Source organism: Babylonia areolata, chromosome 10 (genome assembly GCF_041734735.1).
Source record: "Babylonia areolata isolate BAREFJ2019XMU chromosome 10, ASM4173473v1, whole genome shotgun sequence".
Lineage (NCBI taxonomy): Eukaryota > Metazoa > Mollusca > Gastropoda > Neogastropoda > Buccinidae > Babylonia > Babylonia areolata.
The window spans coordinates 44685626-44713198 of NC_134885.1; the positions used below are offsets into that span (position 1 = coordinate 44685626).

Consider the following 27573-nt stretch of genomic DNA (forward strand, 5'->3'; position numbering starts at 1 on the left):
ACGTCAGCAGTGGTGTTGGATGTGACCAGTGCTGTTGGCAGCATGACGTCAGCAGTGGTGTTGGATGTGACCCGTGGTGTTGGCAGCATGACGTCAGCAGTGGTGTTGGATGTGACCAGTGGTGTTGGCAGCATGACGTCAGCAGTGGTGTTGGATGTGACCAGTGGTGTTGGCAGCATGACGTCAGCAGTGGTGTGTTCTGTGGCCAGTGGTGTTGGTGGCATGACGTCAGCAGTGGTGTTGGATGTGGCCAGTGGTGTTGTCGGCATGACGTCAGTGGTGTTGGATGTGGCCAGTGATGTTGTCGGCATGACGTCTGTGGTGTTGGATGTGGCCAGTGGTGTTGGATGTGGCCAGTGATGCTGGTGGCATGACGTCAGCAGTGGTGTTTCTGTGCACCGCCATTTTTCCCCTTCGGCCTGGCCTTGACAGTGCCGCCAGTTGTCTGAGTGCTGTGAGACGACACAGGGCCGCAACACGTGTTGTGAACACAGGCCGGCAGCGGGCAGGCGAGTCTGCACTCCTGGGACACCTCGCTCTCTTTACAGTTCTGAAGGATCGGAAACATAGTCAGACAAAGTAAATAAATGATAAAAAAAAACAATAACAATAATGATACTGAATAAAAAGATAAATTGTGAAAAAAGAGTAAAGAAACAAACGAACAAAAAAATAAATGAATGAAAAGTGTAAAGGACACTGAGACTGAGCTTGAAGAAATGTATCAATGTCTGGACCCGCCAAACCACATGGCAACAACAACAACGACGACGACGACGACGACAACAACAACAATAATAATAACAATAACATTAATGATAGTAGTAGTAGTAGTAGTAGTAGTAGTAGTAGTAGTAGTACACTAATGATAAAATGATAATTGGCAGAAGCCTGTTATAGCCGGCTGGGCTGAAGGAACTGAAGCGGAAAGTCTTCACACTTTGTGTTAACAGTTTCACACGTCTAATTTCTTTCACTGACTGGAAAATTCCCAACTTCTTGTCAGAATTACAACTGCTACCAAACCCAAATCCTGTTTCTTCACGGTCACAACTCTGAATGACAAAACTTTAACAGATAAGAGAGAGAGGGAACTCAGAACTCAGAGCTCAAAACGTCATCAGTTACAATCACACACACACACACACACACACACACACACACACACACACACACACACACACACACACACACACACACAGATCGACAGATGGATAAAAGAGAGAGAGGGGGGTGGGAGGGGAAGAGAAATCTGTCATCAGTAACGACAACCGGATGACTGAAACCACTTTGTTATCATGAAATCCACGCAGACAGTTGTGATTAATACTAAAATCACTTCTACCATCACCAATATCACTTACACAACGGCTATTGCCACCAGCATGATGGAGTGAAATGAATATATCCATGCATGCAGACAAGTTAGAAGAAAATGAAAGAAATGCAAACAAGCAAACAAAACAAAGTGAATGTAAAGAAAATAGGACAGAATAAGAACCAGAGCAAAACAAGAACAAGGAGAAACAATAACAACGGAGCCAATAAGTGTAAATGCCCTCATTGTTACTGCCAACGGTCGCTTCTATATCTGAGTCACATGGTTAGAAGGATTGAAGATATTTATGGAGATTTCACTTGAAAGTAGGTAGAGAACTGCTCGTTTGTATGTGCACAGGGAGTGAGTTCCACAGGATGCACCTGAAAATGCAAAACTTGTTTTGAACACATCAATGCGGGTGCGTGGTAAAATGTATACACACTAGTTCGAGTTGTATCGGCATGAGGCTCGGGTAAGCAAATGTAGATATTGTGGTGCCAAGTTATTGTGCACTTTGTACACAAGTAATGCTTTGTTCAATACTATATTTGCGATGGAAGGATGTTTAATCTGGTATGTTTTTTTCAAAGTTGATAATGAGGGATCTGGTAGAATTATTTTGGCTGCTCTCTTGTGAAGGGAGTTTAGTTTCTTAAGATGAACATCTGCAGCACAGGTCCAGACTGCAGATGCGAAATTAATGTGAGAAAGACAGTGAGCGTGGAAGAACATTTTGCGAGCATCACTGTCTGTGAAAGGCTTGAGCTGATTAAGTAATAAAAAAAAGAAGAAAAAAAAGTGCGTGCCAACCTTTTGCTGACAGAGTTAATATTAATGTGATTGCCATTTCAGTTCATCATCTATCATGACTCCCAAGACACGGTGCTCGTGGACTTGTTCAATGGAGTTGTCATCGACATTCAAAGTGAGGACAAGTGGAGTTTTTTATGCCTTTGTCTTAGTGCGACAATCATACTCTGTTTTTCAGAGAGAGAGAGAGAGAGAGAGAGAGAGAGAGAGAATCACACACACACACACACAGAGAAGACAACGAAGGGACACAACCCCACCTCAGCAACAAACTCGGGCTGCAGGGTGAAGGAGTGGATTCCCTCCCCTTGCAAGACGTCCCTGACCTTGTCCCAGATGTGCGGGAAGTGGGCGGGGCCGTGACACAGCACGTGCATGGTCAATTCCACCTGGCTGTCCGACAGCTGCCACACGTGACACTCGTGCAGCCCCGCCACGCCCTCCACCTGCAGGGCTTTGTCTGGTTTAGTCTGCTCCGTTTGCTTTCAGTTCAGTCTGTTCCGTTTGCTTTCAGTTCAGTCTGTTCCGTTTGCTTTCAGTTCAGTCTGTTCCGTTTGCTTTCAGTTCAGTCTGTTCCGTTTTTCAGTTCAGTCTGTTCCGTTTGCTTTCAGTTCAGTCTGTTCCGTTTGCCTTCAGTTCAGTCTGTTCCGTTTGCTTTCAGTTCAGTCTGTTCCGTTTGCCTTCAGTTCAGTCTGTTCCGTTTGCCTTCAGTTCAGTCTGTTCCGTTTGCTTTCAGTTCAGTCTGTTCCGTTTGCTTTCAGTTCAGTCTGTTCCGTTTGCCTTCAGTTCAGTCTGTTCCGTTTGCCTTCAGTTTAGTCTGTTCCGTTTGCTTTCAGTTCAGTCTGTTCCGTTTGCTTTCAGTTCAGTCTGTTTCGTTTGCCTTCAGTTCAGTCTGTTCCGTTTGCCTTCAGTTCAGTCTGTTCCGTTCCGTTTGCTTTCAGTTCAGTCTGTTCCGTTTGCTTTCAGTTCAGTCTGTTTCGTTTGCCTTCAGTTCAGTCTGTTCCGTTTGCCTTCAGTTCAGTCTGTTCCGTTTGCTTTCAGTTCAGTCTGTTCCGTTTGCCTTCAGTTTAGTCTGTTCCGTTTGCTTTCAGTTCAGTCTGTTTCGTTTGCTTTCAGTTCAGTCTGCTCCGTTTGCCTTCAGTTCAGTCTGTTCCGTTTGCCTTCAGTTCAGTCTGTTCCGTTTGCTTTCAGTTCAGTCTGTTCCGTTTGCCTTCAGTTCAGTCTGTTCCGTTTGCTTTCAGTTCAGTCTGTTCCGTTTGCCTTCAGTTTAGTCTGTTCCGTTTGCTTTCAGTTCAGTCTGTTCCGTTTGCTTTCAGTTCAGTCTGTTCCGTTTGCCTTCAGTTCAGTCTGTTCCGTTTGCTTTCAGTTCAGTCTGTTCCGTTTGCCTTCAGTTCAGTCTGTTCCGTTTGCCTTCAGTTCAGTCTGTGAGGGTCTGGGTTCCCATTCCACTCTCGCCCTTTCTCCAAAGTTGGACTGGAAAATGGACTGAAGCGTCTAGCCACTGGGATGAGACGATACAACACGGCACCGTGTGCAGCGATCACTTAGCGAACTGATAAAGAACCCACGGCAGCGACAGTGTCGTCCTCTGGCCAAATGGTGTGGAAGCAATCCACTGTGTGGGTGTACAGATACATATCATGGCATGCACTCAAGGCTGACTAAGCTTATGCTGCTGGCCAGGCATCCACCAGGCACATGTGGTGTAGCGTATATGGATTTGTCCTTACGCAGTGACGCCTCCTTGAGAAACTGAAGGTCAGTTTACTTTATTTTGTAAATCACCACTTTGAAGAACGTATAATTATGTACAAAGTATCAGCACTATGAAGAACGTATATGTACAAAGTGTCACCACTATGAAGAACGTATATGTACAAAGTGTCACCACTATGAAGATATGTACAACGTGTCACCACTATGAAGAACGTATATGTACAAAGTGTCACCACTATGAAGAACGTATATGTACAAAGTGTCACCACTATGAAGAACGTATATGTACAAAGTGTCACCATTATGAAGGTAGGTACAACGTGTCACCACTATGAAGAACGTATATGTACAAAGTGTCACCACTATGAAGAACGTATATGTACAAAGTGTCACCATTATGAAGGTAGGTACAACGTGTCACCACTATGAAGAACGTATATGTACAAAGTGTCACCACTATGAAGAACGTATATGTACAAAGTGTCACCACTATGAAGAACGTATATGTACAAAGTGTCACCACTATCAAGATATGTACAACGTGTCACCACTATCAAGATATGTACAAAGTGTGAACGTCCAGGCCTTGGGGACAAATTCCGTCACCTCTTTGACAGTCCAGCCTTTGAAGAGACAAGAAAAGATATTTGACAGTCCAGCCTTTGAAGAGACAAGAAAAGATATTTGACAGTCCAGCCTTTGAAGAGACAAGAAAAGATATTTGATAGTCCAGCCTTTGAAGAGACAAGAAAAGATATTTGACAGTCCAGCCTTTGAAGAGACAAGAAAAGATATTTGACAGTCCAGCCTTTGAAGAGACAAGAAAAGATATTTGATAGTCCAGCCTTTGAAGAAACAAGAAAAAAGATATTTGACAGTCCAGCCTTTGAAGACACAAGAAAAAGATATCTGACAGTCCAGCCTTTGAAGAGACAAGAAAAGATATCTGACAGTCCAGCCTTTGAAGAGACAAGAAAAGATATTTGATAGTCCAGCCTTTGAAGAGACAAGAAAAAGATATCTGACAGTCCAGCCTTTGAAGAGACAAGAAAAAGATATCTGACAGTCCAGCCTTTGAAGACAAGAAAAGATATTTGACAGTCCAGCCTTTGAAGAGACAAGAAAAGATATCTGACAGTCCAGCCTTTGAAGAGACAAGAAAAGATATCTGACAGTCCAGCCTTTGAAGACACAAGAAAAAGATATTTGACAGTCCAGCCTTTGAAGAGACAAGAAAAGATATCTGACAGTCCAGCCTTTGAAGAGACAAGAAAAGATATTTGACAGTCAGCCTTTGAAGAGAAAGAAAAAGATATTTGACAGTCCAGCCTTTGAAGAAACAAGAAAAGATATTTGACAGTCAGCCTTTGAAGAGAAAGAAAAAGATATTTGACAGTCCAGCCTTTGAAGAGACAAGAAAAGATATCTGACAGTCCAGCCTTTGAAGAGACAAGAAAAGATATTTGACAGTCCAGCCTTTGAAGACACAAGAAAAGATATCTGACAGTCCAGCCTTTGAAGAGACAAGAAAAAGATATCTGACAGTCCAGCCTTTGAAGAGACAAGAAAAAGATATCTGACAGTCCAGCCTTTGAAGAGACAAGAAAAGATATCTGACAGTCAGCCTTTGAAGACACAAGAAAAAGATATCTGACAGTCCAGCCTTTGAAGAGACAAGAAAAAGATATCTGATAGTCAGCCTTTGAAGACACAAGAAAAAGATTTCCCAAAGTTTTACTGGAAAAACCCAAGCCCAGTTTCTGTTGGTTCAGAACTCTGAATAAGAAAACTAAAAAGTGCACATGTTTGCACTTTATTGACATATTGGTTTGTTTTGTCTAGCTGTTTCATTTCGTTTTCTAATAGGCCTCAGCTGCTTGCAGGTGACGGAGCATCAGCATTTGTTTCAGTGCCTCCCATGTCTTCTTCATTGGCCCAAACGCCAAAGGTGCAATAACGTTTTCTCATCGTATCCATTGTTTTTATTGTTGGTCTTTTTTCACGATTTTCCATGAGCACACCGTTTCTGAATCACATGTATTGCTCTAAGTGTTCAGAGTTGTTTGTCTGACTGTCCCAGTTTCACTTCCAGTTTATGCCATCGTTTATGAAGGAAAAGAAGGAGAGAGAAAAAAGGCAAGGGAAATGTTGTATTGCATCTGCATTGCATCACATTGCAGGGCACCGTATTGCATTGCATCACATTGCAGGGCACCGTATTGCATTGCATCACATTGCAGGGCACCGTATTGCATTGTATTCCATTGCATTGCATCACATTGCAGGGCACCGTATTGCATTGTATTCCATTGCATTGCATCACATTGCAGGGCACCATATTGCATTGCATCACATTGCAGGGCACCATATTGCATTGCATCACATTGCAGGGCACCATATTGCATTGCATCACATTGCAGGGCACCATATTGCATTGCATCACATTGCAGGACACTATATTGCATTGTATTCTATTGCATTGCATTACACTGCACTGTGCTGTATTGTCTTACATCGTAATGCCTTGTATTCTTCTGTATTGTGTTGTATTAACTTTTGTCAAAGCAGATTTCTCACTGTGAATCTTGCTCTTCCCAGGGAGAGCCGGTCACACAGCAGTGCAGCGCCACCTAGAAGGAGGAGGAGGAGGGGGAGGAGAGGGAGGAGGAGAAGAAGGGGGAGGGGGAGGGGGAGGGGGAGGAGGAGGAGGAGGGGGAGGACAGGAGAGGAAGAAAAAAGGAATGAATATTTACATCTACACACACCTCCTGAACTTTCTGTTTGAGGCGGTCAAGATCCAGAGCTTTGGGTATTGTCTGCATCAGTATCATGGACGTCTCCTTCACTGACACAAACAATACAGTTTATGATAATAATGATAACAATAATGATGTTAATACTGATACTGATACTAATGCTATTGATACTAACAATAATAACAACAACAGCAACAATTGTGTGTATCGCTTTCAAACCTCACCTGTCCACACGATTTACATTTACACGTCAGTTAGACATAAAACACACATACAGACACACACAGACACAAAGACACACACATGCACACGCACGCCCACCCACACCCCTCCACACACACACACACGCGCGTGCGCGCACATATCAGCAGCGGGACGCAATTGTTCAGCAGCTTTGCAGACAAGAATTAGGTAGGCTAACATCTGTACTCCGTGTGTGTGTGTGTGTGTGTGTGTGTGTGTGTGTGTGTGTGTGTGTCTGTCTCTGTCCACACACTCAAATGCACACACACTCACTTACAGAGAGAGAGAGAGAGGGGGGGGAGAGAAACACACACACACACACACACACACACACACACACACACACACACACACACACACACACACCAAAGAAAAACAACAACAACAACAACAACAACAAAAACAATTATGAAGTCAATGCGGCAGAATTAAACAAGATTCTCTAAAGGTGAGATGCAGCACAATGGATTTAACTAAAAACAAATTATCAAACAATTTTGAAGTCGATGCGGCAGAATTAAACAAGATTCTCTAAAGCTAATATGCAGTACAATGGATCTAACTATAAAAATAAATCAGGACGCAATTATGAAGTCAATGCGGCAGAATGAAATAAGATTAACTAAACTAGAAAGAAAAGAGAAAAGAGAAAAGAGAAAGACAATGGGGTGAAAACGACAGGTGGAAAGCGGCGGGTCTGTCCTGATAACAAACACCACAACATGTTCCTTCTTTCAGCCTGAAACTGGTTCATGAACTCGTTTCTAGGGATTAAAAAAATGATGGTGATGTCTTTTATCAATGTGTGTGTGTGTGTGTGTGTGTGTGTGTGTGATGTTGAGTGACATGAATTATGTTTCTTGAGTACAGCAAGTTTGGCACTGACATCGTACATTATAACAGGTTCATGAACTTGGTAGACCTGGCTTTGCTGAACTTTATTCTAACAAGACATAATGAAACAAAGAATATAGCCGCACATATTAAAAAAAAAATATATATATATATATATATATATATATATATAATCGATTTTTACTCATTTCAGCAGCTAGACATATAAGCAAAAATAGATCGTGGAGCACATGTGATTATAGAAATATGTATACCAACATAACTCAGCAATACAGCTTCGTCCGTTCACCCAGTTTATCCCCTAAATATGTTCAGGGAATATACTTACCTACAGGAAGAGTTGTGAAGAGAATGATGATGATCATGATTATACTGAAACAAACAGAAATCAAGAACCTGTTTTTTGGGTGGCTTTTGTGTGATCCACTTCTTACTAGTTGTTGATTCAATAATTATTGTTCATCTGATCTGACTGTGCTGATGTGTGAATAATGTCTGTTCACGGTTCTCTTTCACGATTTTGTTACTGTTATATAGGCTATTCTTAACACGTGTGTTTCGATATGTCTAACAGAAGTGTGCTCATTTTAGCATGTCTCCTTACAAGTGGCTCTCAACTTTCTGGTTGTGATGGAACAGTGCAGTACAAATAAAATATCATTACTGTTGTCTGTCCAACCTGTCAGTCATCATTACTGTTGTCTGTCCAACCTGTCAGTCATCATTACTGTTGTCTGTCCATCCTGTCAGTCATCATTACTGTTGTCTGTCCAACCTGTCAGTCATCATTACTGTTGTCTGTCTGTCTGTCCATCCTGTCAGTCATCATTACAGTTGTCTGTCCATCCTGTCAGTCATCATTACAGTTGTCTGTCCAACCTGTCAGTCATCACTACTGTTGTCTGTCCATCCTGTCAGTCATCATTACAGTTGTCTGTCCAATCTGTCAGTCATCATTACTGTTGTCTGTCCAACCTGTTAGTCATCATTACTGTTGTCTTTCCAACCTGTCAGTCATCATTACTGTTGTCTGTCTGTCTGTCCAACCTGTCAGTCATCATTACTGTTGTCTGTCTGTCTGTCCAATCTGTCAGTCATCATTACTGTTGTCTGTCCAACCTGTCAGTCATCATTACTGTTGTCTGTCCAACCTGTCAGTCATCATTACTGTTGTCTGTCCAACCTGTCAGTCATCATTACTGTTGTCTGTCCATCCTGTCAGTCATCATTACTGTTGTCTGTCCAACCTGTCAGTCATCATTACTGTTGTCTGTCTGTCTGTCCAATCTGTCAGTCATCAATACTGTTGTCTCTCCATCCTGTCAGTCATCATTACTGTTGTCTGTCTGTCTGTCCAACCTGTCAGTCATCATTACTGTTGTCTGTCCAATCTGTCAGTCATCATTACTGTTGTCTGTCTGTCTGTCCAACCTGTCAGTCATCATTACTGTTGTCTGTCCAATCTGTCAGTCATCATTACTGTTGTCTGTCTGTCTGTCCAACCTGTCAGTCATCATTACTGTTGTCTGTCCAACCTGTCAGTCATTACTGTTGTCTGTCCAACCTGTCAGTCATCATTACTGTTGTCTGTCCAACCTGTCAGTCATCATTACTGTTGTCTGTCTGTCTGTCCAATCTGTCAGTCATCATTACTGTTGTCTGTCTGTCTGTCCAACCTGTCAGTCATCATTACTGTTGTCTGTCTGTCTGTCCAACCTGTCAGTCATCATTACTGTTGTCTGTCTGTCTGTCCAATCTGTCAGTCATCATTACTGTTGTCTGTCCATCCTGTCAGTCATCATTACTGTTGTCTGTCTGTCTGTCCAACCTGTCAGTCATCATTACTGTTGTCTGTCCAACCTGTCAGTCATCATTACTGTTGTCTGTCCAACCTGTCAGTCATCATTACTGTTGTCTGTCCATCCTGTCAGTCATCATTACTGTTGTCTGTCCAACCTGTCAGTCATCATTACTGTTGTCTGTCCAACCTGTCAGTCATCATTACTGTTGTCTGTCCATCCTGTCAGTCATCATTACTGTTGTCTGTCTGTCTGTCCAACCTGTCAGTCATCATTACTGTTGTCTGTCCATCCTGTCAGTCATCATTACTGTTGTCTGTCTGTCTGTCCAACCTGTCAGTCATCATTACTGTTGTCTGTCCAACCTGTCAGTCATCATTACTGTTGTCTGTCCATCCTGTCAGTCATCATTACTGTTGTCTGTCTGTCTGTCCAACCTGTCAGTCATCATTACTGTTGTCTGTCCAACCTGTCAGTCATCATTACTGTTGTCTGTCCAACCTGTCAGTCATCATTACTGTTGTCTGTCCATCCTGTCAGTCATCATTACTGTTGTCTGTCCAACCTGTCAGTCATCATTACTGTTGTCTGTCCAACCTGTCAGTCATCATTACTGTTGTCTGTCCATCCTGTCAGTCATCATTACTGTTGTCTGTCCATCCTGTCAGTCATCATTACTGTTGTCTGTCCATCCTGTCAGTCATCATTACTGTTGTCTGTCCATCCTGTCAGTCATAACTGTTGTCTGTCCAACCTGTCAGTCATCATTACTGTTGTCTGTCCATCCTGTCAGTCATCATTACTGTTGTCTGTCCATCCTGTCAGTCATCATTACTGTTGTCTGTCCAACCTGTCAGTCATCATTACTGTTGTCTGTCCATCCTGTCTGTCAGGACAATAGAGTCACCACGAAAACCAGCACTTTTCCCTTTTTATTAGTTTTTCTCCTTTTTTTAATGGATCGACACCAGGCGGATAAATGGATGAATGAATGAAAGTAAAAGAAACAGAAAAAAGGAATGACTGAATAAATGAATGAATGAATAAAAGTATGAACAAAAAAATGAACAAATGAATGAATGACTGAACGAACGAACGAATGAATCTTGAGTCAACCTACTTATACTATATTCACCACGCTACCTAGCGTCTGTTCTACACATCCCACACACCTGACGAAGCCGGGTACAAGTGGTGGACACAGTATCCTCTAAACTGTCCAGCCACTGACCTCAGACTGGGGTCAATGCAGTACACACACACCCCACCCCCTGACAAAGACGGGTACACCAGCTGGACACTGAACTGACCATTCAATCACCTCAGAGATGGCTGCATGTACTGCACACCCCCACACCCCACCCCCTGACAAAGCCGGGTACACCAGCTGGACACTGAACTGACCATTCAATCACCTCAGAGATGGCTGCATGTACTGCACACCCCCACACCCCACCCCCTGACAAAGACGGGTACACCAGCTGGACACTGAACTGACCATTCAATCACCTCAGAGATGGCTGCATGTACTGCACACCCCCACACCCCACCCCCTGACAAAGCCGGGTACACCAGGTGGACACTGAACTGACCATTCAATCACCTCAGAGATGGCTGCATGTACTGCACACCCCCACGTCCCACCCTCGACAAAGCCGGGTACACCAGCTGGACAATGTGAACTGACCAAGCACTGACCTCAGAGAGGGGTCAACGTAGTGCCGCCACTGTCCCTCTGCCTTCCAGACCACGAGGGAGCTGACGATGACCAGCACTGACCCCAGGGCGTCCCCCAGCACGTGCAGAAAGATGCCCATCGTGTTCATCTGGGCCGAGGAGCCTGGCACACACAGACCGGTCCATCAACACCAGTCCAGCGTTGGGGGAAGTTTCTGTGGTGACTTTTGAACACACTGATGTGGTCCAGGTTTTTCTGAGTGGTGAGTTAAATTTCTTAAATAATAAAATCCTTTGAAATTCTATCAAATGCCTGTGAATAATCTCTACTCACCAATAAGCCAGGTTTGTTTTCTACATTTAGCTGTTCAAGAACATCATCAATGAGTCTTTGTAATGTGGAAACTCGCCGACCTTTGATATAACCCACTTGATCAGTACTAACTGAATCATGAATTACTTGACTCAAGCGAATGGCCAAAGTCTTAGCTAAAAGTTTATAACCACTGTTTGTCAGTGAAATGGGTCGCTAGTCGTTTTTAATTGTTTCTTGGCAGTTCTTTACCTTTGTGTACCAATGTAATTACTGCCTTTCTTTCCTTTCTGGTGTGGTCCGGGTTCTGAGTGGTGACTGTTTAAAACACTGATGTGGTCCAGGTTCTGAGTGGTGACTGTTTAACACACTGATATGATGTGGTCCAGGTTCTGAGTGGTGACTGTTTAACACACTGATGTGGTCCAGGTTCTCAGTGGTGACTGTTTAACACACTGATATGATGTGGTCCAGGTTCTGAGTGGTGACTGTTTAACACACTGATATGATGTGGTCCAGGTTCTGAGTGGTGACTGTTTAACACACTGATATGATGTCGTCCAGGTTCTGAGTGGTGACTGTTTAACACACTGATATGATGTCGTCCAGGTTCTGAGTGGTGACTGTTTAACACACTGATATGATGTCGTCCAGGTTCTGAGTGGTGACTGTTTAACACACTGATATGATGTCGTCCAGGTTCTGAGTGGTGACTGTTTAACACACTGATGTGGTCCAGGTTCTGAGTGGTGACTGTTTAACACACTGATGTGGTCCAGGTTCTGAGTGGTGACTGTTTAACACACTGATGTGGTCCAGGTTCTGAGTGGTGACTGTTTAACACACTGATGTGGTCCAGGTTCTGAGTGGTGACTGTTTAACACACTGATGTGGTCCAGGTTCTGAGTGGTGACTGTTTAACACACTGATGAGGTCCAGGTTCTGAGTGGTGACTGTTTAACACACTGATGTGGTCTAGGTTCTGAGTGGTGACTGTTTAACACACTGATGTGGTCCAGGTTCTGTGACTTTTTAACACACTGATGTGGTCCAGGTTGTCAGTGGTGACTGTTTAACACACTGATGTGGTCCAGGTTCTCAGTGGTGACTTTTTAACACACTGATGTGGTCCAGGTTCTGAGTGGTGACTGTTTAACACACTGATGTGGTCCAGGTTCTGAGTGGTGACTTTTTAACACACTGATGTGGTCCGGGTTCTCAGTGGTGAGTGTTTAACACACTGATGTGGTTCAGGTTCTCAGTGGTGACTGTTTAACACACTGATATGATGTGGTCCAGCTTCTGAGTGGTGACTGTTTAACACACTGATGTGGTCCGGGTTCTCAGTGGTGACTGTTTAACACACTGATGTGGTCCAGGTTCTGAGTGGTGACTGTTTAACACACTGATGTGGTCCAGGTTATGAGTGGTGACTGTTTAACACACTGATGTGGTCCAGGTTCTGAGTGGTGACTGTTTAACACACTGATGTGGTCCAGATTCTGAGTGGTGACTGTTTAACACACTGATGTGGTCCAGGTTCTGAGTGGTGACTGTTTAACACACTGATGTGGTCCAGGTTCTGAGTTGTGACTGTTTAACACACTCATGTGGTCCAGGTTCTGAGTGGTGACTGTTTAACACACTGATATGATGTGGTCCAGGTTCTGAGTGGTGACTGTTTAACACACTGATGTGGTCCAGGTTCTGAGTGGTGACTGTTTACCACACTGATGTGATGTGGTCCAGGTTCTGAGTGGTGACTGTTTAACACACTGATGTGGTCCAGGTTCTGAGTGGTGACTGTTTAACACACTGATGTGGTCCAGGTTCTCAGTGGTGAGTGTTTAACACACTGATGTGGTCCAGGTTCTGAGAGGTGACTGTTTAAAACACTGATGTGGTCCAGGTTCTCAGTTGTGACTGTTTACCACACTAATGTGGTCCAGGTTCTGAGTGGTGACTGTTTAACACACTGATGTGGTCCAGGTTCTGAGTGGTGACTGTTTAACACACTGATGTGGTCCAGGTTCTCAGTGGTGACTGTTTAACACACTGATGTGGTCCAGGTTCTGAGTGGTGACTGTTTAACACACTGATGTGGTCCAGGTTCTGAGTGGTGACTGTTTAACACACTGATATGATGTGGTCCAGGTTCTGAGTGGTGACTGTTTAACACACTGATATGATGTCGTCCAGGTTCTGAGTGGTGACTGTTTAACACACTGATGTGGTCCAGGTTTTGAGTGGTGACTGTTTAACACACTGGTGTGACGTGGTCCTGGTTCTGAGTGGTGACTGTTTAACACACTTATCTGGTCCAGGTTCTGAGTGGTGACTTTTTAACACACTGATGTGGTCCAGGTTCTCAGTGGTGACTTTTTAACACACTGATGTGGTTCAGGTTCTGAGTGGTGATTGTTTCACACTGATGTGGTCCAGGTTTTGAGTGGTGACTTTTAAACACACTGATGTGGTCCAGGTTCTGAGTGGTGACTGTTTAACACACTGATGTGATCCAGGTTCTGAGTGGTGACTGTTTAACACACTGATGTGGTCCAGGTTCTCAGTGGTGACTTTTTAACACACTGATGTGGTCCAGGTTCTGAGTGGTGACTGTTTAAAACACTGATGTGGTCCAGGTTCTGAGTGGTGACTGTTTAACACACTGATGTGGTCCAGGTTCTCAGTGGTGAGTGTCTAACACACTCATTTTGGTTCAGGTTCTGAGTGGTGAATGTTTACCACACTGATGTGGTCCAGGTTCTGAGTGGTGACTGTTTACCACACTGATGTGGTCCAGGTGCTGAGTGGTGACTGTTTAACACACTGATATGATGTGGTCCAGGTTCTGAGTGGTGACTGTTTAACACACTGATGTAGTCCAGGTTCTGAGTGGTGACTGTTTAACACACTGATGTGGTCCAGGTTCTGAGTGGTGACTGTTTAACACACTGATGTGGTCCAGGTTCTGAGTGGTGACTGTTTAACACACTGATATGATGTGGTCCAGGTTCTGAGTGGTGACTGTTTAACACACTGATATGATGTGGTCCAGGTTCTGAGTGGTGACTGTTTAACACACTGATGAGGTCCAGGTTCTGAGTGGTGACTGTTTAACACACTGATGTGGTCCAGGTTCTGAGTGGTGACTGTTTAACACACTGATGTGGTCCAGGTTCTGAGTGGTGACTGTTTAACACACTGATGTGGTCCAGGTTCTGAGTGGTGACTGTTTAACACACTGATATGATGTGGTCCAGGTTCTGAGTGGTGACTGTTTAACACACTGATATGATGTGGTCCAGGTTCTGAGTGGTGACTGTTTAACACACTGATGTGGTCCAGGTTCTGAGTGGTGACTGTTTAACACACTGATGTGGTCCAGGTTCTGAGTGGTGACTTTTTAACACACTGATGTGGTCCAGGTTCTGAGTGGTGACTTTTTAACACACTGATGTAGTCCAGGTTCTGAGTGGTGACTGTTTAACACACTGATGAGGTCCAGGTTCTGAGTGGTGACTGTTTAACACACTGATGTGGTCCAGGTTCTGAGTGGTGACTGTTTAACACACTGATGTGGTCCAGTTTTTTTGAGTGGTGACTGTTTAACACACTGATATGATGTCATCCAGGTTCTGAGTGGTGACTGTTTAACACACTGATGTGGTCCAGGTTCTGAGTGGTGACTGTTTAACACACTGATGTGGTCCAGGTTCTGAGTGGTGACTGTTTAACACACTGATGTGGTCCAGGTTCTGAGTGGTGACTGTTTAACACACTGATGTGGTCCAGGTTCTGAGTGGTGACTGTTTAACACACTGATGTGGTCCAGGTTCTGAGTGGTGACTGTTTAACACACTGATGTGGTCCAGGTTCTGAGTGGTGACTGTTTAACACACTGATGAGGTCCAGGTTCTGAGTGGTGACTGTTTAACACACTGATGTGGTCTAGGTTCTGAGTGGTGACTGTTTAACACACTGATGTGGTCCAGGTTCTGTGACTTTTTAACACACTGATGTGGTCCAGGTTGTCAGTGGTGACTGTTTAACACACTGATGTGGTCCAGGTTCTCAGTGGTGACTTTTTAACACACTGATGTGGTCCAGGTTCTGAGTGGTGACTGTTTAACACACTGATGTGGTCCAGGTTCTCAGTGGTGACTTTTTAACACACTGATGTGGTCCGGGTTCTCAGTGGTGAGTGTTTAACACACTGATGTGGTTCAGGTTCTCAGTGGTGACTGTTTAACACACTGATATGATGTGGTCCAGCTTCTGAGTGGTGACTGTTTAACACACTGATGTGGTCCGGGTTCTCAGTGGTGACTGTTTAACACACTGATGTGGTCCAGGTTCTGAGTGGTGACTGTTTAACACACTGATGTGGTCCAGGTTATGAGTGGTGACTGTTTAACACACTGATGTGGTCCAGGTTCTGAGTGGTGACTGTTTAACACACTGATGTGGTCCAGATTCTGAGTGGTGACTGTTTAACACACTGATGTGGTCCAGGTTCTGAGTGGTGACTGTTTAACACACTGATGTGGTCCAGGTTCTGAGTTGTGACTGTTTAACACACTCATGTGGTCCAGGTTCTGAGTGGTGACTGTTTAACACACTGATATGATGTGGTCCAGGTTCTGAGTGGTGACTGTTTAACACACTGATGTGGTCCAGGTTCTGAGTGGTGACTGTTTACCACACTGATGTGATGTGGTCCAGGTTCTGAGTGGTGACTGTTTAACACACTGATGTGGTCCAGGTTCTGAGTGGTGACTGTTTAACACACTGATGTGGTCCAGGTTCTCAGTGGTGAGTGTTTAACACACTGATGTGGTCCAGGTTCTGAGTGGTGACTGTTTAAAACACTGATGTGGTCCAGGTTCTCAGTTGTGACTGTTTACCACACTAATGTGGTCCAGGTTCTGAGTGGTGACTGTTTAACACACTGATGTGGTCCAGGTTCTGAGTGGTGACTGTTTAACACACTGATGTGGTCCAGGTTCTCAGTGGTGACTGTTTAACACACTGATGTGGTCCAGGTTCTGAGTGGTGACTGTTTAACACACTGATGTGGTCCAGGTTCTGAGTGGTGACTGTTTAACACACTGATATGATGTGGTCCATGTTCTGAGTGGTGACTGTTTAACACACTGATATGATGTCGTCCAGGTTCTGAGTGGTGACTGTTTAACACACTGATGTGGTCCAGGTTTTGAGTGGTGACTGTTTAACACACTTATGTGGTCCAGGTTCTGAGTGGTGACTTTTTAACACACTGATGTGGTCCAGGTTCTCAGTGGTGACTTTTTAACACACTGATGTGGTTCAGGTTCTGAGTGGTGATTGTTTAACACTGATGTGGTCCAGGTTTTGAGTGGTGACTTTTAAACACTGATGTGGTCCAGGTTCTGAGTGGTGACTGTTTAACACACTGATGTGATCCAGGTTCTGAGTGGTGACTGTTTAACACACTGATGTGGTCCAGGTTCTCAGTGGTGACTGTTTAACACACTGATGTAGTCCAGGTTCTGAGTGGTGACTGTTTAACACACTGATGTGGTCCAGGTTCTGAGTGGTGACTGTTTAACACACTGATGTGGTCCAGGTTCTGAGTGGTGACTGTTTAACACACTGATATGATGTGGTCCAGGTTCTGAGTGGTGACTGTTTAACACACTGATATGATGTGGTCCAGGTTCTGAGTGGTGACTGTTTAACACACTGATGTGGTCCAGGTTCTGAGTGGTGACTGTTTAACACACTGATGTGGTCCAGGTTCTGAGTGGTGACTTTTTAACACACTGATGTGGTCCAGGTTCTGAGTGGTGACTTTTTAACACACTGATGTAGTCCAGGTTCTGAGTGGTGACTGTTTAACACACTGATGAGGTCCAGGTTCTGAGTGGTGACTGTTTAACACACTGATGTGGTCCAGGTTCTGAGTGGTGACTGTTTAACACACTGATGTGGTCCAGTTTTTTTGAGTGGTGACTGTTTAACACACTGATGTGGTCCAGGTTCTGAGTGGTGACTGTTTAACACACTGATGTGGTCCAGGTTCTGAGTGGTGACTGTTTAACACACTGATGTGGTCCAGGTTCTGAGTGGTGACTGTTTAACACACTGATGTGGTCCAGGTTCTGAGTGGTGACTGTTTAACACACTGATGTGGTCCAGGTTCTGAGTGGTGACTGTTTAACACACTGATGTGGTCCAGGTTCTGAGTGGTGACTGTTTAACACACTGATGTGGTCCAGGTTCTGAGTGGTGACTGTTTAACACACTGATGAGGTCCAGGTTCTGAGTGGTGACTGTTTAACACACTGATGTGGTCTAGGTTCTGAGTGGTGACTGTTTAACACACTGATGTGGTCCAGGTTCTGTGACTTTTTAACACACTGATGTGGTCCAGGTTGTCAGTGGTGACTGTTTAACACACTGATGTGGTCCAGGTTCTCAGTGGTGACTTTTTAACACACTGATGTGGTCCAGGTTCTGAGTGGTGACTGTTTAACACACTGATGTGGTCCAGGTTCTCAGTGGTGACTTTTTAACACACTGATGTGGTCCGGGTTCTCAGTGGTGAGTGTTTAACACACTGATGTGGTTCAGGTTCTCAGTGGTGACTGTTTAACACACTGATATGATGTGGTCCAGCTTCTGAGTGGTGACTGTTTAACACACTGATGTGGTCCGGGTTCTCAGTGGTGACTGTTTAACACACTGATGTGGTCCAGGTTCTGAGTGGTGACTGTTTAACACACTGATGTGGTCCAGGTTATGAGTGGTGAATGTTTAACACACTGATGTGGTCCAGGTTCTGAGTGGTGACTGTTTAACACACTGATGTGGTCCAGATTCTGAGTGGTGACTGTTTAACACACTGATGTGGTCCAGGTTTTGAGTGGTGACTGTTTAACACACTGATGTGGTCCAGGTTCTGAGTTGTGACTGTTTAACACACTCATGTGGTCCAGGTTCTGAGTGGTGACTGTTTACCACACTGATGTGATGTGGTCCAGGTTCTGAGTGGTGACTGTTTAACACACTGATGTGGTCCAGGTTCTGAGTGGTGACTGTTTAACACACTGATGTGGTCCAGGTTCTCAGTGGTGAGTGTTTAACACACTGATGTGGTCCAGGTTCTGAGTGGTGACTGTTTAAAACACTGATGTGCTCCAGGTTCTCAGTTGTGACTGTTTACCACACTAATGTGGTCCAGGTTCTGAGTGGTGACTGTTTAACACACTGATGTGGTCCAGGTTCTGAGTGGTGACTCTTTAACACACTGATGTGGTCCAGGTTCTCAGTGGTGACTGTTTAACACACTGATGTGGTCCAGGTTCTGAGTGGTGACTGTTTAACACACTGATGTGGTCCAGGTTCTGAGTGGTGACTGTTTAACACACTGATATGATGTGGTCCAGGTTCTGAGTGGTGACTGTTTAACACACTGATATGATGTCGTCCAGGTTCTGAGTGGTGACTGTTTAACACACTGATGTGGTCCAGGTTTTGAGTGGTGACTGTTTAACACACTGGTGTGACGTGGTCCTGGTTCTGAGTGGTGACTGTTTAACACACTTATGTGGTCCAGGTTCTGAGTGGTGACTTTTTAACACACTGATGTGGTCCAGGTTCTCAGTGGTGACTTTTTAACACACTGATGTGGTTCAGGTTCTGAGTGGTGATTGTTTAACACTGATGTGGTCCAGGTTTTGAGTGGTGACTTTTAAACACACTGATGTGGTCCAGGTTCTGAGTGGTGACTGTTTAACACACTGATGTGATCCAGGTTCTGAGTGGTGACTGTTTAACACACTGATGTGGTCCAGGTTCTCAGTGGTGACTGTTTAACACACTGATGTAGTCCAGGTTCTGAGTGGTGACTGTTTAACACACTGATGTGGTCCAGGTTCTGAGTGGTGACTGTTTAACACACTGATGTGGTCCAGGTTCTGAGTGGTGACTGTTTAACACACTGATATGATGTGGTCCAGGTTCTGAGTGGTGACTGTTTAACACACTGATATGATGTGGTCACGGTTCTGAGTGGTGACTGTTTAACACACTGATGTGGTCCAGGTTCTGAGTGGTGACTGTTTAACACACTGATGTGGTCCAGGTTCTGAGTGGTGACTGTTTAACACACTGATGTGGTCCAGGTTCTGAGTGGTGACTGTTTAACACACTGATATGATGTGGTCCAGGTTCTGAGTGGTGACTGTTTAACACACTGATATGATGTCGTCCAGGTTCTGAGTGGTGACTGTTTAACACACTGATGTGGTCCAGGTTTTGAGTGGTGACTGTTTAACACACTGGTGTGACGTGGTCCTGGTTCTGAGTGGTGACTGTTTAACACACTTATGTGGTCCAGGTTCTGAGTGGTGACTTTTTAACACACTGATGTGGTCCAGGTTCTCAGTGGTGACTTTTTAACACACTGATGTGGTTCAGGTTCTGAGTGGTGATTGTTTAACACTGATGTGTCCAGGTTTTGAGTGGTGACTTTTAAACACACTGATGTGATCCAGGTTCTGAGTGGTGACTGTTTAACACACTGATGTGGTCCAGGTTCTGAGTGGTGACTTTTTAACACACTGATGTGGTCCAGGTTCTGAGTGGTGACTGTTTAAAACACTGATGTGGTCCAGGTTCTGAGTGGTGACTGTTTAACACACTGATGTGGTCCAGGTTCTCAGTGGTGAGTGTCTAACACACTCATTTTGGTTCAGGTTCTGAGTGGTGACTGTTTACCACACTGATGTGGTCCAGGTTCTGAGTGGTGACTGTTTAACACACTGATGTGGTCCAGGTTCTGAGTGGTGACTGTTTAACACACTGATATGATGTGGTCCAGGTTCTGAGTGGTGACTGTTTAACACACTGATGTGGTCCAGGTTCTGAGTGGTGACTGTTTAACACACTGATATGGTCCAGGTTCTGAGTGGTGACTGTTTAACACACTGATGTGGTCCAGGTTCTGAGTGGTGACTGTTTAACACACTGATATGATGTGGTCCAGGTTCTGAGTGGTGACTGTTTAACACACTGATATGATGTGGTCCAGGTTCTGAGTGGTGACTGTTTAACACACTGATGTGGTCCAGGTTCTGAGTGGTGACTGTTTACCACACTGATGTGGTCCAGGTTCTGAGTGGTGACTGTTTAACACACTGATGTGGTCCAGGTTCTGAGTGGTGACTGTTTAACACACTGATGTGGTCCAGGTTCTGAGTGGTGACTGTTTAACACACTGATGTGGTCCAGGTTCTGAGTGGTGACTGTTTAACACACTGATATGATGTGGTCCAGGTTCTGAGTGGTGACTGTTTAACACACTGATATGATGTGGTCCAGGTTCTGAGTGGTGACTGTTTAACACACTGATGTGGTCCAGGTTCTGAGTGGTGACTGTTTAACACACTGATGTGGTCCAGGTTCTGAGTGGTGACTTTTTAACACACTGATGTGGTCCAGGTTCTGAGTGGTGACTTTTTAACACACTGATGTAGTCCAGGTTCTGAGTGGTGACTGTTTAACACACTGATGAGGTCCAGGTTCTGAGTGGTGACTGTTTAACACACTGATGTGGTCCAGGTTCTGAGTGGTGACTGTTTAACACACTGATGTGGTCCAGTTTTTTTGAGTGGTGACTGTTTAACACACTGATATGATGTCGTCCAGGTTCTGAGTGGTGACTGTTTAACACACTGATGTGGTCCAGGTTCTGAGTGGTGACTGTTTAACACACTGATGTGGTCCAGGTTCTGAGTGGTGACTGTTTAACACACTGATGTGGTCCAGGTTCTGAGTGGTGACTGTTTAACACACTGATGTGGTCCAGGTTCTGAGTGGTGACTGTTTAACACACTGATGTGGTCCAGGTTCTGAGTGGTGACTGTTTAACACACTGATGTGGTCCAGGTTCTGAGTGGTGACTGTTTAACACACTGATGAGGTCCAGGTTCTGAGTGGTGACTGTTTAAGACACTGATGTGGTCTAGGTTCTGAGTGGTGACTGTTTAACACACTGATGTGGTCCAGGTTCTGTGACTTTTTAACACACTGATGTGGTCCAGGTTGTCAGTGGTGACTGTTTAACACACTGATGTGGTCCAGGTTCTCAGTGGTGACTTTTTAACACACTGATGTGGTCCAGGTTCTGAGTGGTGACTGTTTAACACACTGATGTGGTCCAGGTTCTCAGTGGTGACTTTTTAACACACTGATGTGGTCCGGGTCCTCAGTGGTGAGTGTTTAACACACTGATGTGGTTCAGGTTCTCAGTGGTGACTGTTTAACACACTGATATGATGTGGTCCAGCTTCTGAGTGGTGACTGTTTAACACACTGATGTGGTCCGGGTTCTCAGTGGTGACTGTTTAACACACTGATGTGGTCCAGGTTCTGAGTGGTGACTGTTTAACACACTGATGTGGTCCAGGTTATGAGTGGTGACTGTTTAACACACTGATGTGGTCCAGGTTCTGAGTGGTGACTGTTTAACACACTGATGTGGTCCAGATTCTGAGTGGTGACTGTTTAACACACTGATGTGGTCCAGGTTCTGAGTGGTGACTGTTTAACACACTGATGTGGTCCAGGTTCTGAGTTGTGACTGTTTAACACACTCATGTGGTCCAGGTTCTGAGTGGTGACTGTTTAACACACTGATATGATGTGGTCCAGGTTCTGAGTGGTGACTGTTTAACACACTGATGTGGTCCAGGTTCTGAGTGGTGACTGTTTACCACACTGATGTGATGTGGTCCAGGTTCTGAGTGGTGACTGTTTAACACACTGATGTGGTCCAGGTTCTGAGTGGTGACTGTTTAACACACTGATGTGGTCCAGGTTCTCAGTGGTGAGTGTTTAACACACTGATGTGGTCCAGGTTCTGAGTGGTGACTGTTTAAAACACTGATGTGGTCCAGGTTCTCAGTTGTGACTGTTTACCACACTAATGTGGTCCAGGTTCTGAGTGGTGACTGTTTAACACACTGATGTGGTCCAGGTTCTGAGTGGTGACTGTTTAACACACTGATGTGGTCCAGGTTCTCAGTGGTGACTGTTTAACACACTGATGTGGTCCAGGTTCTGAGTGGTGACTGTTTAACACACTGATGTGGTCCAGGTTCTGAGTGGTGACTGTTTAACACACTGATATGATGTGGTCCAGGTTCTGAGTGGTGACTGTTTAACACACTGATATGATGTCGTCCAGGTTCTGAGTGGTGACTGTTTAACACACTGATGTGGTCCAGGTTTTGAGTGGTGACTGTTTAACACACTGGTGTGACGTGGTCCTGGTTCTGAGTGGTGACTGTTTAACACACTTATGTGGTCCAGGTTCTGAGTGGTGACTTTTTAACACACTGATGTGGTCCAGGTTCTCAGTGGTGACTTTTTAACACACTGATGTGGTTCAGGTTCTGAGTGGTGATTGGTTAACACTGATGTGGTCCAGGTTTTGAGTGGTGACTTTTAAACACACTGATGTGGTCCAGGTTCTGAGTGGTGACTGTTTAACACACTGATGTGATCCAGGTTCTGAGTGGTGACTGTTTAACACACTGATGTGGTCCAGGTTCTCAGTGGTGACTGTTTAACACACTGATGTAGTCCAGGTTCTGAGTGGTGACTGTTTAACACACTGATGTGGTCCAGGTTCTGAGTGGTGACTGTTTAACACACTGATGTGGTCCAGGTTCTGAGTGGTGACTGTTTAACACACTGATATGATGTGGTCCAGGTTCTGAGTGGTGACTGTTTAACACACTGATATGATGTGGTCCAGGTTCTGAGTGGTGACTGTTTAACACACTGATGTGGTCCAGGTTCTGAGTGGTGACTGTTTACCACACTGATGTGGTCCAGGTTCTGAGTGGTGACTGTTTAACACACTGATGTGGTCCAGGTTTTGAGTGGTGACTGTTTAACACACTGATGTGGTCCAGGTTCTGAGTGGTGACTGTTTAACACACTGATGTGGTCCAGGTTCTGAGTGGTGACTGTTTAACACACTGATATGATGTGGTCCAGGTTCTGAGTGGTGACTGTTTAACACACTGATATGATGTGGTCCAGGTTCTGAGTGGTGACTGTTTAACACACTGATGTGGTCCAGGTTCTGAGTGGTGACTGTTTAACACACTGATGTGGTCCAGGTTCTGAGTGGTGACTTTTTAACACACTGATGTGGTCCAGGTTCTGAGTGGTGACTTTTTAACACACTGATGTAGTCCAGGTTCTGAGTGGTGACTGTTTAACACACTGATGAGGTCCAGGTTCTGAGTGGTGACTGTTTAACACACTGATGTGGTCCAGGTTCTGAGTGGTGACTGTTTAACACACTGATGTGGTCCAGTTTTTTTGAGTGGTGACTTTTTAACACACTGATGTGGTCCGGGTTTTGAGTGGTGACTTTTTTTTAAACACACTGACGTGGTCCGGGTTTTGAGTGGTGACTTTTTAACACACTGATGTGGTCCAGGTTCTGAGTGGTGACTTTTTAACACACTGATGTGGTCCGGGTTCTGAGTGGTGACTGTTTAACAAACTGATGTGGTCCAGGTTCTGAGTGGTGACTGTTTAACACACTGATGTGGTCCAGGTTCTGAGTGGTGACTTTTTAACACACTGATGTGGTCCAGGTTCTGAGTGGTGACTGTTTAACACACTGATGTGGTCCAGGTTCTGAGTGGTGACTTTTTAACACACTGATGTGGTCCAGGTTCTGAGTGGTGACTTTTTTTTAACACACTGATGTGGTCCGGGTTCTGAGTGGTGACTGTTTAACACACTGATGTGGTCCAGGTTCTCAGTGGTGACTTTTTAACACACTGATGTGGTCCAGGTTCTGAGTGGTGACTGTTTAACACACTGATGTGGTCCGGGTTTTGAGTGGTGACTGTTTAACACACTGATGAGGTCCAGGTTCTGAGTGGTGACTTTTTAACACACTGATGTGGTCCAGGTTCTGAGTGGTGACTTTTTAACAAACTGATGTGGTCCAGGTTCTGAGTGGTGACTGTTTAACAAACTGATGTGGTCCAGGTTCTCAGTGGTGACTTTTTAACACACTGATGTGGTCCAGGTTCTGAGTGGTGACTGTTTAACACACTGATGTGGTCCAGGTTCTGAGTGGTGACTTTTTAACACACTGATGTGGTCCAGGTTCTGAGTGGTGACTTTTTTTTAACACACTGATGTGGTCCGGGTTTTGAGTGGTGACTGTTTAACACACTGATGTGGTCCAGGTTTTCAGTGGTGACTTTTTAACACACTGATGTGGTCCAGGTTCTGAGTGGTGACTGTTTAACACACTGATGTGGTCCGGGTTTTGAGTGGTGACTGTTTAACACACTGATGTGGTCCAGGTTCTGAGTGGTGACTTTTTAACACACTGATGTAGTCCAGGTTCTGAGTGGTGACTGTTTAACACACTGATGTGGTCCATGTTCTGAGTGGTGACTTTTTAACACACTGATGTGGTCCAGGTTCTGAGTGGTGACTTTTTAACACACTGATGTGGTCCAGGTTCTGAGTGGTGACTTTTTAACATACTGATGTGGTCCAGGTTCTGAGTGGTGACTGTTTAACACACTGATGTGGTCCAGGTTCTGAGTGGTGACTGTTTAACACACTGATGTGGTCCAGGTTCTGAGTGGTGACTGTTTAACACACTGATGTGGTCCAGGTTCTGAGTGGTGACTGTTTAAGACACTCATGTGGTCCAGGTTCTGAGTGGTGACTTTTTAACACACTGATGTGGTCCAGGTTCTGAGTGGTGACTTTTTAACACACTGATGTGGTCCATGTTCTGAGTGGTGACTGTTTAACACACTGATGTGGTCCATGTTCTGAGTGGTGACTGTTTAACACACTGATGTGGTCCAGGTTCTGAGTGGTGACTTTTAAACACACTGATGTCGTCCAGGTTCTGAGTGGTGACTTTTAAACACACTGATGTGGTCCAGGTTCTGAGTGGTGACTGTTTAACACACTGATGTGGTCCAGGTTCTGAGTGGTGACTTTTTAACACACTGATGTGGTCCAGGTTCTGAGTGGTGACTGTTTAACACACTGATGTGGTCCAGGTTCTGAGTGGTGACTTTTTAACACACTGATGTGGTCCAGGTTCTGAGTGGTGACTTTTTTTAACACACTGATGTGGTTCGGGTTTTGAGTGGTGACTGTTTAACACACTGATGTGGTCCAGGTTCTCAGTGGTGACTTTTTAACACACTGATGTGGTCCAGGTTCTGAGTGGTGACTGTTTAACACACTGATGTGGTCCGGGTTTTGAGTGGTGACTGTTTAACACACTGATGAGGTCCAGGTTCTGAGTGGTGACTTTTTAACACACTGATGTGGTCCAGGTTCTGAGTGGTGACTTTTTAACAAACTGATGTGGTCCAGGTTCTGAGTGGTGACTGTTTAACAAACTGATGTGGTCCAGGTTCTCAGTGGTGACTTTTTAACACACTGATGTGGTCCAGGTTCTGAGTGGTGACTGTTTAACACACTGATGTGGTCCAGGTTCTGAGTGGTGACTTTTTAACACACTGATGTGGTCCAGGTTCTGAGTGGTGACTTTTTTTTAACACACTGATGTGGTCCGGGTTTTGAGTGGTGACTGTTTAACACACTGATGTGGTCCAGGTTCTCAGTGGTGACTTTTTAACACACTGATGTGGTCCAGGTTCTGAGTGGTGACTGTTTAACACACTGATGTGGTCCGGGTTCTGAGTGGTGACTGTTTAACACACTGATGTGGTCCGGGTTCTGAGTGGTGACTGTTTAACACACTGATGTGGTCCAGGTTCTGAGTGGTGACTTTTTAACACACTGATGTAGTCCAGGTTCTGAGTGGTGACTGTTTAACACACTGATGTGGTCCATGTTCTGAGTGGTGACTTTTTAACACACTGATGTGGTCCAGGTTCTGAGTGGTGACTTTTTAACACACTGATGTGGTCCAGGTTCTGAGTGGTGACTTTTTAACATACTGATGTGGTCCAGGTTCTGAGTGGTGACTGTTTAACACACTGATGTGGTCCAGGTTCTGAGTGGTGACTGTTTAACACACTGATGTGGTCCAGGTTCTGAGTGGTGACTGTTTAACACACTGATGTGGTCCAGGTTCTGAGTGGTGACTGTTTAACACACTCATGTGGTCCAGGTTCTGAGTGGTGACTTTTTAACACACTGATGTGGTCCATGTTCTGAGTGGTGACTTTTTAACACACTGATGTGGTCCATGTTCTGAGTGGTGACTGTTTAACACACTGATGTGGTCCATGTTCTGAGTGGTGACTGTTTAACACACTGATGTGGTCCAGGTTCTGAGTGGTGACTTTTAAACACACTGATGTGGTCCAGGTTCTGAGTGGTGACTTTTAAACACACTGATGTGGTCCAGGTTCTGAGTGGTGACTTTTAAACACACTGATGTGGTCCAGGTTCTCAGTGGTGACTGTTTAACACACTGATGTGGTCCAGGTTCTAGACTCGTTGGTTTGCTTGGTCGTTGATTTGATTTACAGGGCTTAAAATCTATAGCTGTGTAAACTGAAGGAGCTATAACACTAATAAAGACATTGACTTTTTTACCCATTTTTGTGGTCCAGGTTCTGGATTCGTTCTTTTGGTTTGATGTACAGGACATATCATGGTAATCCCAAAGATCTGCTAATAAATGCAATGGCTTAACTACTCTTGCTTAGTGGGTATACTAATGAATAATGAGTCGAGGCCAGTGATACATGCGCGATCTTAGAAGCGCCAAATTTGCTTGCAGTAAAGAATTTTCAACGCAAATTGCAGAGGCGGCGAAAGTCTTGACGCTAAGGGCTGAGATCGTTTGATGAAAGTAGGCGACCAAGCTCAGCACGGGAAACACGAGGACCTCGTTAATTCTACAGTCCTCAACACCCAGCCTTCTGTTCCAGTGCTGAGCATTCCTGCTTCACACAACCGTTCTTCCGCAAAAGTTTGATGTCGATGAGCCATTGTTCTAGTCCCAGAAAAATATTTCATCCATGGCTTTTTCTTTTAACACAAAAGATG

General features: G+C 44.7%; 1 protein-coding gene across 1 annotated transcript in view; it reads right to left on the bottom strand.

Moving 5' to 3' along the window:
- Positions 1-376: 376 nt before the first annotated feature.
- LOC143286618 (proton-coupled zinc antiporter SLC30A1-like) overlaps positions 377-27573 on the bottom strand; it is a 32383-nt gene continuing 5186 nt past the window's right edge. Inside the window, exons 4-8 of the mRNA XM_076594260.1 lie at positions 11199-11340; positions 8030-8073; positions 6613-6692; positions 2392-2577; positions 377-550 (exon numbers count right to left, since the gene is read on the bottom strand). Coding sequence (XP_076450375.1) covers positions 377-550; positions 2392-2577; positions 6613-6692; positions 8030-8073; positions 11199-11340 — 626 coding nt within the window. The remainder of the gene's footprint in view (positions 551-2391; positions 2578-6612; positions 6693-8029; positions 8074-11198; positions 11341-27573) is intronic.